The 17,512-nt window shown below is 62.3% G+C and overlaps 1 protein-coding gene across 1 annotated transcript in view; it reads right to left on the reverse strand.

Annotated features, from left to right (window-relative positions):
* The window catches only part of ipo4 (importin 4), a 186,908-nt gene that overhangs the window by 46,849 nt on the left and 122,547 nt on the right, over positions 1-17,512 (reverse strand). Inside the window, exons 25-28 of the mRNA XM_072501599.1 lie at positions 17,242-17,367; positions 16,794-17,002; positions 5,476-5,608; positions 3,911-4,015 (exon numbers count right to left, since the gene is read on the reverse strand). Of these exons, the coding sequence (XP_072357700.1) occupies positions 3,911-4,015; positions 5,476-5,608; positions 16,794-17,002; positions 17,242-17,367 (573 nt within the window). The remainder of the gene's footprint in view (positions 1-3,910; positions 4,016-5,475; positions 5,609-16,793; positions 17,003-17,241; positions 17,368-17,512) is intronic.

Genomic DNA, 17,512 nt, shown 5'->3' on the forward strand with positions numbered 1-17,512 from the left:
GAGACCATGAGAAAGAGAAAGGGACTAGAGAGAGGACGGGGTGTATGAGAAGGGAAGTACAGCTAGAACGTAGGTTACCGGGAGATACACTTAAGTTAGTTAAAGGCCAAACTGAGGAAAACCCGGGTAGTAAACCTTGGGAGCCCTCGGGGCAATAACCAAGGAGTTGTCTCAGCTACGGTTGTTTGCAATGCAGAACCGGTATGCTCTTGACTATCTTCTGGCCCGTGAGGGTGTGGTATGCGCCATAGTACAGGGCAAGTGTATCATGGGTGTTCAGGACTTGACCGCTAACATTACTAAATTTATGGATCGCATACGGGATCACTTGGACGGGATGCAGGATCCTGACTCTTGGGGTAACTGGGGATTTGGAGGATGGAAGGACTGGTTGATAAATATGGCCATGTATCTAGTGGTAGCTATCGGCTGCATCTTTGTGGGCCTGGCCATCCTTAAATGTGTGATGGGTAGAATGCGGGGTGCACTAGATCAGATCACCGCCCCAATCACCGGAAAAAAAATTTAACTGTTAAAATCCATGAGGGTGAGGCAGATGAAGGGGGGCTAAGACAGGAATTGGAAATGCAGCGACGGATCTTTTTAGATGAGGAACCGTAGCTATGGATTGGATAGTTCGGTTATCATGGAATGATAAAAGGAGGGAATGCCGAATGTGATATAAAATAGTTACTTTAGAGATACTAGTTAATGTAATGTAGAAATAAGCCACTTTGATTCTGGCAGTTAGGGACAAAGGGGTTTGAGACCGCATGGAAAAAGCAGGAAGAGGTGTGTCTATGAGAGTGATGCTGCATTGATAGGGGCCAGAGAAAGGGATTGGAAGTGAGCCAATCAGAATAGATCGAACAGGTCAGGAGGGACATAGGCTGACCTATGTCCGTCGAGTATGTGAAACTTGATACCATTTGAATTGATTTTGCAGAGATCCCTTTGTCTTTTAGTTCAGTCGTTTTCTGGGGTGTAAGAGGCTGGATGTCTCTTACGTTTCTGTAAGATGATTCAAGCTTGCAAGCTAAATAAATAACTTCTTTTTACGTGCGAATCCATCTCAACTTTTATTGAGGCCAGACTGACAGAGAAAGAAATTTGGGGATCAACACAGTTATCATGGGGGATTTTAATCTACATGTTGATTGATTTAACCAGGTCGGTCAAGGCAGCCTTGAGGAGGAGTTTATAGAATGTATCCGCGATAGTTTCCTAGAACAGTCTGTAATGGAACCTACGAGGGACCAAGCGGTCCTAGATCTGGTCCTGTGTAATGAGACAGGATTGATTCAGGATCTCATAGTTAGGGATCCTCTCGGAAGGAGCGATCACAATATGGTGGAATTTTAAATACAGATGGAGGGTGAGAAGGTAAAATCAAACACTAGTGTTTTGTGCTTAAACAAAGGAGATCACAATGGGATGAGAGAAGAATTAGCTAAGGTAGACTGGGAGCAAAGACTTTAGAGTGAAACAGTTGAGGAACAGTGGCGAACCTTCCAAGTGATTTTTCACAGTGCTCAGCAAAGGTTTATACCAACAAAAAGGAAGGACGGTAAAAAAAGGGAAAATCGACTGTGGATATCTAAGGAAATAAGGGAGAGTATCAAATTGAAGGAAAAAACATACAAAGTAGCAAAGATCAGTGGGAGACTAGAGGACTGGGAAATCTTTAGGGGGCAACAGAAAGCTACTAAAAAAGCTATAAAGAAGAGTAAGATAGATTATGAGAGTAAACTTGCTCAGAATATAAAAACAGTTTGTAAAAGTTTCTACAAATACATAAAACAAAAAAGAGTGGCTAAGGTAAATATTGGTCCTTTAGAGGATGAGAAGGGAGATTTAATTAATGGGATATGAGGAAATGGCTCAGGAACAGAACAGGTTTTTTGGGTCGGTCTTCACAGTGGAAGACACAAATAACATGCCAGTGACTGATGGAAATGAAGCTATGACAGGTGAGGGCCTTGAGAGGATTGTTATCACCAAGGAGGTAGTGATGGGCAAGCTAATGGGGCTAAAGGTAGACAAGTCTCCTGGACCTGATGGAATGCATCCCAGAGTGCTAAAAGAGATGGCTAGGGAAATTGCAAATGCACTAGTGATAATTTACCAAAATTCACTAGACTCTGGGGTGGTCCCGGCGGATTGGAAATTAGCAAACGTGACACCACTGTTTAAAAAAGGAGGTAGGCAGAAAGCGGGTAATTATAGGCCAGTGATCTTAACTTCGGTAGTAGGGAAGACGCTGGAATCTATCACCAAGGAAGAAATAGCGAGGCATCTGGATGGAAATTGTCCCATTGGGCAGATGCAGCATGGGTTCATAAAGGGCAGGTCGTGCCTAACTAATTTAGTGGAATTTTTTGAGGACATTAACAGTGCGGTAGATAACGGGGAGCCAATGGATGTGGTATATCTGGATTTCCAGAAATCCTTTGACAAGGTGCCACACAAAAGGTTGTTGCATAAGATAAAGATGCATGGCATTAAGGGGAAAGTAGTAGCATGGATAGAGGATTGGTTAATTAATAGAAAGCAAAGAGTGGGGATTAATGGGTGTTTCTCTGGTTGGCAATCAGTAGCTAGTGGTGTCCCTCAGGGATCAGTGTTGGGCCCACAACTGTTCACAATTTACATAGATGATTTGGAGTTGGGGACCAAGGACAATGTGTCCAAGTTTGCAGACGACACTAAGATAAGTGGTAAAGCAAAAAGTGCAGAGGATACTGGAAGTCTGCAGAGGGATTTGGAGAGGCTAAGTGAATGGGCTAGGGTCTGGCAGATGGAATACAATGTTGACAAATGTGAGGTTATCCATTTTGGTAGGAATAACAGCAAAAGGGATTATTATTTAAATGATAAAATATTAAAACATGCTGCGTGCGTCCATATCCCTATTACAGTACATACTGACGGGTGTTTACACTGAGTCTATATCCCTATTACAGTGCGTACTGACGGGTGTTTACACTGAGTCTATATCTCTATTACAGAGCGTACTGACGGGTGTTTACACTGAGTCTATTTCCCTATTACAGTGCGTACTGACAGGTGTTTACACTGAGTCTATATCTCTATTACAGTGCGTACTGACGGGTGTTTACACTGTGTCTATATCCCTATTACAGTGCGTACTGACGGGTGTTTACACTGAGTCTATATCCCTATTACAGTGTGTACAGACGGGTGTTTACACTCTCTATATCCCTATTACAGTGCGTGCTGACGGGTGTTTACACTGAATCTATATCCCTATTACAGTGCATACCGACGGTGTTTATCCCTATTACAGTGCATACTAACCGTGTTTATCCCTATTACAATGCGTACTGATGGGTGCTTCTCCCTGTTACAGTGCGTACTGATGGTGTTTATCCCTATTACAGTGCATCCTGACATTGTTTATCCCTATTACAGTGCATACTGACGGTGTTTATCCCTATTACAGTGCATACTAACCGTGTTTATCCCTATTACAATGCGTACTGATGGGTGCTTCTCCCTGTTACAGTGTGTACTGATGGTGTTTATCCCTATTACAGTGCATCCTGACATTGTTTATCCCTATTACAGTGCGTACTGACGGTATTTATCCCTATTACAATGCGTACTTACGGGTGTTTATCCCTACTACAATGCGTACTGACGGGTGTTTACACTGAGTCTATATCCCTATTACAGTTCGTCGTGATGGTGTTTATCCCTATTAGTGTGTAATGAGATGTTTATCGCTATTACAGTGCATCTTGACATTGTTTATCCCTATTACAGTGTGTACTGACGATGTTTAACCCTATTGCAGTGCGTACTGACGGTGTCTATCCCTATTACAGTGCGTACTGATGGTGTAAGCACCATGATAGCTTGTGCTGTTGCTGCTGCTCGGGTCGCGTACCTGATTGGGGTTGCTTTTGTACATAAAGGTGATGCAGTTAATCACTGTAACATTTTCTTCAAGGTCCTCTTTCAGGGGCAGCGAGCGGACCAGGACAGGAAATACCTTTCAAAACAATGCACAATACGGTTTGTTAGTCCTTTCCAGCTCCACGGGGTTTCTAGGTTAAGACAGCGCGAGCTCAGCAATGAGTCTTACGCCGCTGAAGACATTGCCACGACATTGATAGGATGCAGAACTGGGCCGATAAATGGCAGATGCAGTTTAATCCTGATAAGTGCGAGGTGATTCATTTTGGTGGGACAAATTTGAATGCGGATTACAGGAGGAACAGAGAGATCTTGGGGTTCATGTCCACAGATCTCTGAAGGTTGCCACTCAAGTGGAGAGAGCCGTGAAGAAGGCCTATAGTGTGCTAGCGTTTATTAACAGGGGGCTTGAGTTTAAGAGCCGCGGGGTTATGCTGCAACTGTACATGACCCTGGTGAGACCACATTTGGAGTATTGTGTGCAGTCTGGTCACCTCATTATAGGATGTGGAAGCATTGGAAAGGGTGCAAAGGAGATTTACCAGGATGCTGCCTGGATTGGAGGATAGGTCTTATGAGGAAAGGTTGAGGGAGCTAGGGCTTTTCTCATTGGAGGGAAGGAGGATGAGAGGCGACTTAATAGAGGTTTATAAGATGATGAGGGGGATAGATAGAGTGGACGTTCAGAGACTATTTCCTCGGGTGGATGTAGCTGTTACAAGGGGGCATAACCACAAGGTTCAGGGTGGGAGATATAGGAGGGATGTCCGAGGTAGGTTCTTTACTCAGAGAGTGGTTAGGGTGTGGAATGGACTGCCTGCTGTGATAGTGGAGTCGGACACTTTAGGAACTTTCAAGCGGTTATTGGATAGGCACATGGAGCACACCAGAATGACAGGGAGTGGGATAGCTTGATCTTGGTTTCGGACAATGCTCGGCACAACATCGAGGGCCGAAGGGCCTGTTCTGTGCTGTACTGTTCTATGTCTGCAATATGTGCAGGGGTATGATTCTTCCAACACCTCACATGAGGCTAGATAGTCAATGCTGTTTGGGGGAGGTCGGTGGGAGGGGGGGCGTGAATACTCCCTGCACACGCGCGGTAGGACACCTGCCAAATTCAGAAAGTCCAGCTCACGTTAAGTCAATCAATCCTTCCCGGGCAGGGATTCAATGTCGCAGGGCAGGAACAAAAACCCGCATCACGGTGGGCGGCACAGTAGCACAGTGCTTAGCCCAGCTGCCTCGCAGCTCAGGGTCCCGGGTTCGATGCCCGGCCGGGGTCACTGTGCGGAGTCTGCACGTTCTCCCCGTGCCTGAGCGTGTTTCCTCCGGGAGCTCCGGTTCCCTCCCACAATCTCGAAAAACGTGCTGTCAGGTGAATTGGACATTCTGAATTCTCCCTCTGTGTATCCGAACAGGCGCCGGAATGTGGCGACTCGGGGATTTTCACAGTAACTTCATTGCAGTGTTAATGTAAGCCTATTTGTGACGATGAAGATCATTATTATTGTCTGTGCGTTCATTATTAAGTACCTGCTCCACGGGGACTCCTGCCAGATTCGTCATCATCATGCGGGACACAGCCCCACACACGTTGTCCACCACTCGCCGGTTTTGCTCTCGGGCTATGATGGACGACAGAATGTTCAGCAGAGACGGGTAGTGGCTGAAAGTAAGTGTTAAGGGACTGACTGCAAAGCTGAACTGGAATCACCTCCCCTCGACTTTCCACCCGTCTACACAGAACCCACCTTTTAGGTGGCACACAGCGATGCACACCCACACAGACTCAGAGCGAGGCGCAGACAGGTAGCGACACTCGCTCACGCAGAGACGTGCGCCCAAGCAGGCACGCAGCGACACGCGCCCAAGCAGGCACGCAGCGACATGCGCCCACGCATGCACGCAGACCCGCATGCCCACAGCGACGCGTGCACACGCAGGAACACAGCGACGTGCAGGCACACAGCGACGCGCGCCCACGCAGGCACGCAGCGACGCGGGACCACATAGGCACACAGCCCCGCACGCCCACAGCGACGTGCGCCCACGCAGGCACACAGCGACACGCGCCCACGCAGGCACACAGCGACCCGCGCCAACGCAGGGACGCGCGCCCAAGCAGGCACGCAGCGACGCGCGCCCACGCAGTCACACAGCGACACGCGCCCACGCAGGCACATAGCGACACGCGCCCAGGCAGGCACACGTGCCCAGGCAGGCACGCAGCGACACGCGCCCACGCAGGCACACAGCGACAAGCGCCCACGCAGGCACACACCGACACGCGCCCACGCAGGCACACAGTGACCCGCACCCACGCAGGCACACAGTGACCCGCGACCTGTGCCCACGCAGGCACACAGCGACCTGTGCCCATGCAGGCACACAGCGACGTGCAGGCACACAGCGACGCTCGCCCACGCAGGCACACAGCGACGGGCGCCCACGCAGCCACGCAGCGACACGCGCCCACGCAGGCACACAGCGACAAGCGCCCACGCAGGCACACACCGACACGCGCCCACGCAGCGACGCACGCCCACGCAGGCACACAGCGACAAGCGCCCACGCAGGCACACACCGACACGCGCCCAAGCAGGCACGCAGTGACGCGCGCCCACACAGGCACACAGCGACACGCGCCCACGCAGGCACACAGCGACCGGCGCCCAGGCAGGCACACAGCGACACGCGCCCAGGCAGGCACACAGCGACCTGTGCCCACGCAGGCACACAGCGACCTGTGCCCACGCAGGCACACAGCGACGCTCGCCCACGCAGGCACACAGCGACGGGCGCCCACGCGGCGACACGCGCCCACGCAGGCACACAGCGACAAGCGCCCACGCAGGCACACACCGACACGCGCCCACGCAGCGACGCACGCCCACGCAGGCACACAGCGACAAGCGCCCACGCAGGCACACACCGACACGCGCCCAAGCAGGCACGCAGTGACGCGCGCCCACACAGGCACACAGCGACACGCGCCCACGCAGGCACACAGCGACACGCGCCCACGCAGGCACACAGCGACACGCGCCCAGGCAGGCACACAGCGCCCACGCAGGCACACTGCGACCCGCGCCCACGCAGGCACACTGCGACACGCGCCCACGCAGGCACACAGCGACGCGCGCCCACGCAGCGACACGCGCCCACGCAGGCACACACCGACACGCGCCCACGCAGGCACACAGTGACACGCGCCCACACAGGCACACAGTGGCCCACGCAGGGACACAGCGACCGGCGCCCACGCAGGCACACAGCGACCCGCGCCCACGCAGGCACACAGCGACCTGTGCCCACGCAGGCACACAGCGACCTGTGCCCACGCAGGCACACAGCGACCTGTGCCCACGCAGGAACACAGCGACGTGCAGGCACACAGCGACGCTCGCCCACGCAGGCACACAGCGACGCGCGCCCACGCAGGGACACGCGCCCACGCAGGCACACAGCGACAAGCGCCCACGCAGGCACACAGCGACAAACGCCCACGCAGGCACACACCGACACGCGCCCACGCAGGCACACAGCGACACGGGCCCAAGCAGGCACGCAGCGACATGCGCCCAAGCAGGCACGCAGCGACATGCGCCCACTGCGACACGGGCCCACGCATGCACGCAGACCCGCATGCCCACAGTGACGCGCGCACACGCAGGAACACAGCGATATGCAGGCACACAGCGACAAGCGCCCACGCAGGCACACAGCGACGCGCGCCCACGCAGCGACACGCGCCCACGCAGGCACGCAGCGACACGCGCCCACGCAGGCACGCAGCGACGCGCGCCCATGCAGGCACGCAGCCCCGCACGCCCACAGCGACGAGCGCCCACGCAGGCACACTGCGACACGCGCCCACGCAGGCACACAGCGACAAGCGCCCACGCAGGCACACACCGACACGCGCCCACGCAGGCACACAGTGACACGCGCCCACACAGGCACACAGTGGCCCACGCAGGGACACAGCGACCGGCGCCCACGCAGGCACACAGCGACCCGCGCCCACGCAGGCACACAGCGACCTGTGCCCACGCAGGCACACAGCGACCTGTGCCCACGCAGGCACACAGCGACCTGTGCCCACGCAGGAACACAGCGACGTGCAGGCACACAGCGACGCTCGCCCACGCAGGCACACAGCGACGCGCGCCCACGCAGGGACACGCGCCCACGCAGGCACATTGCGACCCGCGCCCACGCAGGCACACTGCGAGGCATTCAGCGAGGCGCGCCTACACGGTGACACAGGCCCACGCAGGCTCGCAGAGACACCCACCCACGCAGACACGCAGCGACGCGGGACCACACAGGCACACAGCGATGCGCACCCACTGCGACGCGCGCCCACTCAGGCACTCAGCGAGGCGCAGACACGTAGCGACACTCGCTCACGCAGCGACGTGCGCCCACACTGCAATGCGTGCCCAAGCAGGCACGCAGCGATGCACACCCACAGCAACGTGCGCCCACTCAGGAACTCAGCGAGGCGCAGACACGTAGCGACACTCGCTCAGGCAGAGACGTGCGCCCACGCTGCAACGCGTGCCCACGTAGGCACACAGCGACACCGGCCCAAGCAGGCCCGCAGCGACACGCGCCCAAGCAGGCACGCAGCGACACGCGCCCAAGCAGGCACGCAGCGACACGCGCCCAAGCAGGCACGCAGCGACACGCGCCCAAGCAGGCACGCAGCGACACGCGCCCAAGCAGGCACGCAGCGACATGCGCCCACGCAGACCCGCATGCCCACAGCGGCGCGCGCCCACGCAGGAACGCAGCGACCCGCGCCCACGCATGCACACTGCGACCTGCGCCCACGCAGGCACACTGCGACCCGCGCCCACGCCGGCACACTGCGACCCGCGCCCACGCAGGCACACTGCGACCCGCACCCACGCAGATACACTGTGACGCGCGTCCACGCAGGCACACAGCGGCGTGCGACCACGCAGGCACACTGCGACCCGCGCCCACGCAGGCACACTGCGACCCGCGCCCACGCAGGCACACTGCGACCCGCGCCCACGCAGGCACACTGCGACCCGCACCCACGCAGGCACACTGCGACCCGCACCCACGCAGGTACGCAGCGACGCGCGACCACGCAGCAACGCGGGACCACGTAGGCACACAGCCCCGCACCCACGCAGGCACACAGCGGCGTGCGACCACGCAGGCACACAGCGACGCGCGCCCACGCAGGCACGCAGCGACACGCGCCCACGCAGGCACGCAGCGACGTGCGCCCAAACAGGCATGCAGCGACACCGGCCCACGCAGGCACGCAGCGACGCGCGCCCATGCAGGCACGCAGCGACACGCGCCCACGCAGGCACGCAGCAACGCGGGACCACGTAGGCACACAGCCCCGCACGCCCACAGCGACGCGCGCCCACGCAGGTACGCAGCGACGCGCGACCACGCAGGCGCGCAGCAACGCGGGACCACGTAGGCACACAGCCCCGCACGCCCACAGCGACGTGCGCCCACGCAGGCACACAGCGACCCGCACCCACACAGCGGCGTGTGACCACGCAGGCACACAGCGACGCACGCCCACGCAGGCACGCAGCGACACGCGCCCACGCAGGCACGCAGCGACGTGCGCCCAAGCAGGCACGCAGCGACACGCGCCCACGCAGGCACACAGCGACGCGCGCCCACGCAGGCACGCAGCGACACGCGCCCACGCAGGCACGCAGCAACGCGGGACCACGTAGGCACACAGCCCCGCACGGCCGCAGCGACGCGCGCCCACGCAGGTACGCAGCGACGCGCGACCACGCAGGCGCGCAGCAACGCGGGACCACGTAGGCACACAGCCCCGCACGCCCACAGCGACGCGCGCCCACGCAGGTACGCAGCGACGCGCGCCCACGCAGGTACGCAGCGACGCGCGCCCACGCAGGTACGCAGCGACGCGCGACCACGCAGGCGCGCAGCAACGCGGGACCACGTAGGCACACAGCCCCGCACGCCCACAGCGACGCGCGCCCACGCAGGTACGCAGCGACGCGCGCCCACGCAGGTACGCAGCGACGCGCGACCACGCAGGCGCGCAGCAACGCGGGACCACGTAGGCGCACAGCCCCGCACGCCCACAGCGACGTGTGACCACGCAGGCACGCAGCGACGTGCGCCCAAGCAGGCATGCAGCGACACGCGCCCAAGCAGGCACGCAGCGACACCGGCCCACGCAGGCACACAGCGACGCGCGCCCATGCAGGCACGTAGTGACACGCGCCCACGCAGCGACGTGCGCCCAAGCAGGCATGCAGCGACACCGGCCCACGCAGGCACACAGCGACGCGCGCCCACGCAGGCACGCAGCGACACGCGCCCACGCAGGCACGCAGCACCACGTAGGCACACAGCCCCGCACGCCCACAGCGACGCGCGCCCACGCAGCTACGCAGCTACGCGCGACCACGCAGGCGCGCAGCAACGCGGGACCACGTAGGCACACAGCCCCGCACGCCCACAGCGACGTGCGCCCACGCAGGCACACAGCGACCCGCACCCACGCAGGCACACAGCGGCGTGCGACCACGCAGGCACACAGCGGCGTGCGACCACGCAGGCACGCAGCGACGCACGCCCACGCAGGCACGCAGCGACACGCGCCCACGCAGCGACGTGCGCCCAAGCAGGCATGCAGCGACACGCGCCCAAGCAGGCACGCAGCGACACGCGCCCACGCAGGCACGCAGCGACGCGCGCCCACGCAGGCACACAGCACCGCACGCCCACAGCGACGCACGCCCACGCAGGCACGCAGCGACGCGCGCCCACAGCAACGTGCGCCCACTCAGGAACACAGCGAGGCGCAGACACGAAGCGACACTCGCTCACGCAGAGACGTGCGCCCACACTCAATGCGTGCCCACGTAGGCACACAGCGTCACCGGCCCAAGCAGGCACGCAGCGACACGCGCCCAAGCAGGCACGCAGCGACATGCGCCCACGCATGCACGCAGACCTGCATGCCCACAGCGACGCGCGCCCACGCAGCGACGCGCACCCACTCAGGCATGCAACGCGGGACCACGTAGGCACACAGCCCCGCACGCCCTCAACGACCCGCGCCCACGCAGGCACACAGCGACCCGCGCCCACGCAGGCACACAGCGAACCGTGCCCACGCAGGCACATTGCGACCCGCGCCCACGCAGGCACACTGCGAGGCATTCAGCGAGGCGCACCTACACGGTGACACAGGCCCACGCAGGCTCGCAGACACCCACCCACGCAGACACGCAGCGACGCGGGACCACACAGGCACACAGCGATGCGCACCCACTGCGACGCGCGCCCACTCAGGCACTCAGCGAGGCGCAGACACGTAGCGACTCGCTCACGCAGCGACGTGCGCCCACACTGCAATGCGTGCCCAAGCAGGCACGCAGCGATGCACACCCACAGCAACGTGCGCCCACTCAGGAACTCAGCGAGGCGCAGACACGTAGCGACACTCGCTCAGGCAGAGACGTGCGCCCACGCTGCAACGCGTGCCCACGTAGGCACGCAGCGACACCGGCCCAAGCAGGCCCGCAGCGACACGCGCCCAAGCAGGCACGCAGCGACACGCGCCCAAGCAGGCACGCAGCGACACGCGCCCAAGCAGGCACGCAGCGACACGCGCCCAAGCAGGCACGCAGCGACATGCGCCCACGCAGACCCGCATGCCCACAGCGGCGCGCGCCCACGCAGCGACGCGCGCCCACGCAGGCACACTGCGACCCGCGCCCACGCAGGCACACTGCGACCCGCGCCCACGCAGGCACACTGCGACCCGCGCCCACGCAGGCACACTGTGACGCGCGTCCACGCAGGCACACAGCGGCGTGCGACCACGCAGGCACGCAGCGACACGCGCCCAGGCAGGCACGCAGCGACGTGCGCCCAAGCAGGCATGCAGCGACACGCGCCCACGCAGGCACGCAGCGACATGCGCCCACGCAGGCACGCAGCGACGCGCGCCCACGCAGGCACACAGCACCGCACGCCCACAGCGACGCACGCGCACGCAGGCACACAGCGACGCGCGCCCACAGCAACGTGCGCCCACTCAGGAACACAGCGAGGCGCAGACACGTAGCGACACTCGCTCACGCAGAGACATGCGCCCACCCTCAATGCGTGCCCACGTAGGCACGCAGCGACACGCGCCCAAGCAGGCACGCAGCGACATGCGCCCACGCATGCACGCAGACCCGCATGCCCACAGCGACGCGCGCCCACGCAGCGACGCGCACCCACTCAGGCACGCAACGCGGGACCACGTAGGCACACAGCCCCGCACGCCCACAGCGACCCGCGCCCACGCAGGCACACAGCGACCCGCGCCCACGCAGGCACAAAGTGAACCACGCCCACGCAGGCACATTGCGACCCGCGCCCACGCAGGCACACTGTGAGGCATTCAGCGAGGCGCGCCTACACGGTGACACAGGCCCACGCAGGCTCGCAGAGACACCCACCCACGCAGACACGCAGCGACGCGGGACCACACAGGCACACAGCGATGCGCACCCACTGCGACGCGCGCCCACTCAGGCACTCAGCGAGGCGCAGACACGTAGCGACACTCGCTCACGCAGCGACGTGCGCCCACACTGCAATGCGTGCCCAAGCAGGCACGCAGCGATGCACACCCACAGCAACGTGCGCCCACTCAGGAACTCAGCGAGGCGCAGACACGTAGCGACACTCGCTCAGGCAGAGACGTGCGCCCACGCTGCAACGCGTGCCCACGTAGGCACGCAGCGACACCGGCCCAAGCAGGCCCGCAGCGACACGCGCCCAAGCAGGCACGCAGCGACACGCGCCCAAGCAGGCACGCAGCGACATGCGCCCACGCAGACCCGCATGCCCACAGCGGCGCGCGCCCACGCAGGCACGCAGCGACGCGCGCCCACGCAGCGACCCGCGCCCACGCAGGCACACTGCGACCCGCGCCCACGCAGGCACACGCGCCCACGCAGGCACACTGCAACCTTCGCCCACGCAGGTACGCAGCGACGCAGGACCACGTAGGCACGCAGCCCCGCACGCCCACAGCGACGTGCGCCCACGCAGGCACACAGCGTCCTGCGCCCACGCAGGCACACTGCGACCCGCGCCCACGCAGGCACACTGCGACCCGCGCCCACGCAGGCACACTGCGACCCGCGCCCACGCAGGCACACTGCGACCCGCGCCCACGCAGGCACACTGCGACCCGCGCCCACGCAGGCACACTGCGACCCGCGCCCACGCAGGCACACTGCGACCCGCGCCCACGCAGGCACACTGCGACCCGCGCCCACGCAGGCACACTGCGACCCGCGCCCACGCAGGCACACTGCGACCCGCGCCCACGCAGGCACACTGCGACCCGCGCCCACGCAGGCACACTGCGACCCGCGCCCACGCAGGCACACTGCGACCCGCGCCCACGCAGGCACACTGCGACCCGCGCCCACGCAGGCACACTGCGACCCACGCCCACGCAGGCACACTGCGACCCGCGCCCACGCAGGCACACTGCGACCCGCGCCCACGCAGGCACACTGCGACCCGCGCCCACGCAGGCACACTGCGACCCGCGCCCACGCAGGCACACTGCGACCCGCACCCACACAGATACACTGTGACGCGCGTCCACGCAGGCACACAGCGACGCGCGCCCACGCAGCGGCGTGCGACCACGCAGGCACACAGCGACGCGCGCCCACGCAGGCACACAGCGACGCGCGCCCACGCAGCGACACGCGCCCACGCAGGCACGCAGCGACACGCGCCCACGCAGCGACGTGCGCCCAAGCAGGCATGCAGCGACACGCGCCCAAGCAGGCACGCAGCGACACCGGCCCACGCAGGCACACAGCGACGCGCGCCCACGCAGGCACGCAGCGACACGCGCCCACAGCGACGCACGCCCACGCAGGCACGCAGCGACGCGCGCCCACAGCAACGTGCGCCCGCTCAGGAACACAGCGAGGCGCAGACACGTAGCGACACTCGCTCACGCAGAGACGTGCGCCCACACTCAATGCGTGCCCACGTAGGCACACAGCGACACCGGCCCAAGCAGGCACGCAGCGACACGCGCCCAAGCAGGCACGCAGCGACATGCGCCCACGCATGCACGCAGCGACGCGCACCCACTCAGGCACGCAACGCGGGACCACGTAGGCACACAGCCCCGCACGCCCACAGCGACCCGCGCCCACGCAGGCACACAGCGACCGGCGCCCACGCAGGCACATTGCGACCCGCGCCCACGCAGGCACACTGCGAGGCATTCAGCGAGGCGCGCCCACACGGTGACACAGGCCCACGCAGGCTCGCAGAGACACCCACCCACGCAGACACGCAGCGACGCGGGACCACACAGGCACACAGCGATGCGCACCCACTGCGACGCGCGCCCACTCAGGCACTCAGCGAGGCGCAGACACGTAGCGACACTCGCTCACGCAGCGACGTGCGCCCACACTGCAATGCGTGCCCAAGCAGGCACGCAGCGATGCACACCCACAGCAACGTGCGCCCACTCAGGAACTCAGCGAGGCGCAGACACGTAGCGACACTCGCTCAGGCAGAGACGTGCGCCCACGCTGCAACGCGTGCCCACGTAGGCACACAGCGACACCGGCCCAAGCAGGCCCACAGCGACGCGCGCCCCGCGCAGCGACGCGCGCCTACTCAGGCACGCAGCGACGCGGGACCACGTAGGCACACAGCCCCGCACCCCCACAGCGACGTGCGCCCACGCAGGCACACTGCGACCCGCGCCCACGCAGGCACACTGCGACACGCGCCCACGCAGGCACACAGCTACACGTGCCCATGCAGGCACACGCGCCCACGCAGGCACACTGTGACGCGCGCCCACTACAACACGCGCCCACGCAGGCACACGCCCATGCAGGCACACAGCGACACGTGCCCATGCAGGCACACGCGCCCACGCAGGCACACTGTGACGCGCGCCCACTACAACACGCGCCCACGCAGGCACACTGCGACACGCGCCCACGCAGGCACACAGCGACACGTGCCCAAGCAGGGACACTGCGACCCGCGCACAGACAATGACACACGATTAGAATAGCTTCATGTGCACTGTCAGCTTTTCCTGCTGTTTCATTTCCTTTTTATTACCATTGCCCTGAGCTCAAGGAGCTTCTCTGGCACAGGCCAGGCGCCAAAACCCGGGGTCTATCTGCTCTGCAACACTCATTCCACCCCCCCACCCCTCCCCCACGGGCGCAGACACGTAGCGACACTCGCTCACGCAGCGACGTGCGCCCACACTGCAATGCGCGCCCAAGCAGGCACGCAGCGATGCACACCCACAGCGACGCGCGCCCACGCAGGCACACTGCGACGCGCGCCCACAGCAACGTGCGCCCACTCAGGAACTCAGTAAGGCGCAGACACGTAGCGACACTCGCTCAGGCAGAGACGTGCGCCCACGCTGCATCGCGTGCCCACGTAGGCACGCATCGACACGCGCCCAAGCAGGCACGCAGCGACATGCGCCCAAGCAGGCACGCAGCGACATGCGCCCACGCAGTCCCGCATGCCCACAGCGACGCAGGCCCACACAGGCACGCAGCGACACGCGCCCAAGCAGGCACGCATGCCCACAGCGACGCGCGCCCACGCAGGCACACAGCGACACGCGCCCACCCAGGCATACAGCGACACGTGCCCATGCAGGCACACGCGCCCACGCAGGCACACTGTGACGCGCGCCCACTACAACACGCGCCCACGCAGGCACACTGCGACACGCGCCCACGCAGGCACACAGCGACACGTGCCCAAGCAGGGACACTGCGACCCGCGCACAGACAATGACACACGATTAGAATAGCTTCATGTGCACTGTCAGCTTTTCCTGCTGTTTCATTTCCTTTTTATTACCATTGCCCTGAGCTCAAGGAGCTTCTCTGGCACAGGCCAGGCGCCAAAACCCGGGGTCTATCTGCTCCGCAACACTCATTCCACCCCCCCACCCCTCCCCCACGGGCGCAGACACGTAGCGACACTCGCTCACGCAGCGACGTGCGCCCACACTGCAATGCGCGCCCAAGCAGGCACGCAGCGATGCACACCCACAGCGACGCGCGCCCACGCAGGCACACTGCGACGCGCGCCCACAGCAACGTGCGCCCACTCAGGAACTCAGTAAGGCGCAGACACGTAGCGACACTCGCTCAGGCAGAGACGTGCGCCCACGCTGCATCGCGTGCCCACGTAGGCATGCAGCGACACGCGCCCAAGCAGGCACGCAGCGACACGCGCCCAAGCAGGCACGCAGCGACATGCGCCCACGCAGACCCGCATGCCCACAGCAACGCAGGCCCACGCAGGCACGCAGCGACACGCGCCCAAGCAGGCACACAGCGACACGCGCCCACCCAGGCATACAGCGACACGTGCCCATGCAGGCACACGCGCCCACGCAGGCACACTGTGACGCGCGCCCACTACAACACGCGCCCACGCAGGCACACTGCGACACGCGCCCACGCAGGCACACAGCGACACGTGCCCAAGCAGGGACACTGCGACACGCGCACAGACAATGACACACGATTAGAATGGCTTCATGTGCACTGTCAGCTTTTCCTGCTGTTTCATTTCCTTTTTATTACCATTGCCCTGAGCTCAAGGAGCTTCTCTGGCACAGGCCAGGCGCCAAAACCCGGGGTCTATCTGCTCCGCAACACTCATTCCACCCCCCCACCCCTCCCCCACGGGTGGGTGTGTTCCAATGCGCGCCATTGAAGAGGGAGATTTTTGTTCAACCGTCCGGGGTGGGGATGGCAGGATACTCGAAGATGGCTTCTTTGCCTTGCTCGGCGAGGACTCCGATGCCGAAGACAGAATTGCTGCGCACCTCGTCGTCGGTGTCTCGTGCCCCAGCCTGCAGCATGGGCAGGAGCCGGGGAACAAACTGCACCGTCGCCGGCCCCATCGCCTGAATCGTCTCCGCGATCGACCCAATGGCAAAGGATTTCTCCGCCACCGTGCAGCTCGGTTTCTGAAACACACAAAGAACACACAACACGAAGGGCGTCACAAGCTCCGCTCCCGGGGACAGGGGCCGCTCCCGCGATGGCGGCCACAGGCATTCTCTCCAGGGTGAAATCATTCTCTCAAGTGGTAGGGCGCAGGAATCTTGGGAGGGCTGTGGGGCTTGCGGAGATTATGGAGGGGGAGGGCGTTTAACATGCGTTCAGCCCGGGATCAGCATTTACCCCAACCCCGCGCCACACTTACCGTTTTGCACAGCAACAGCGGAAGGAATCCGGCAAAGTACGGAGCAAAGATCTGCCCTCCCACGGCAGCGGCCAAAAGGGGAATGCCTTCACCCGCGTACTCCAGCAGCATGGAGTCATACTCCGCCTGCAAGAGAGGAAACGACAAGTCAGGCGCGGGTGGATCCACAGTCAGGGGTAGGGCAGCATGGTCGGCACGGGCTTGGAGGGCCGAAGGGCCTGTTCCTGTGCTGTACTTTTCTTTGTTCTTTGTAAGGGGCAATTGATCATGG

Source organism: Scyliorhinus torazame, chromosome 5, assembly GCF_047496885.1.
Source record: "Scyliorhinus torazame isolate Kashiwa2021f chromosome 5, sScyTor2.1, whole genome shotgun sequence".
NCBI classification, from domain to species: Eukaryota; Metazoa; Chordata; class Chondrichthyes; order Carcharhiniformes; family Scyliorhinidae; genus Scyliorhinus; species Scyliorhinus torazame.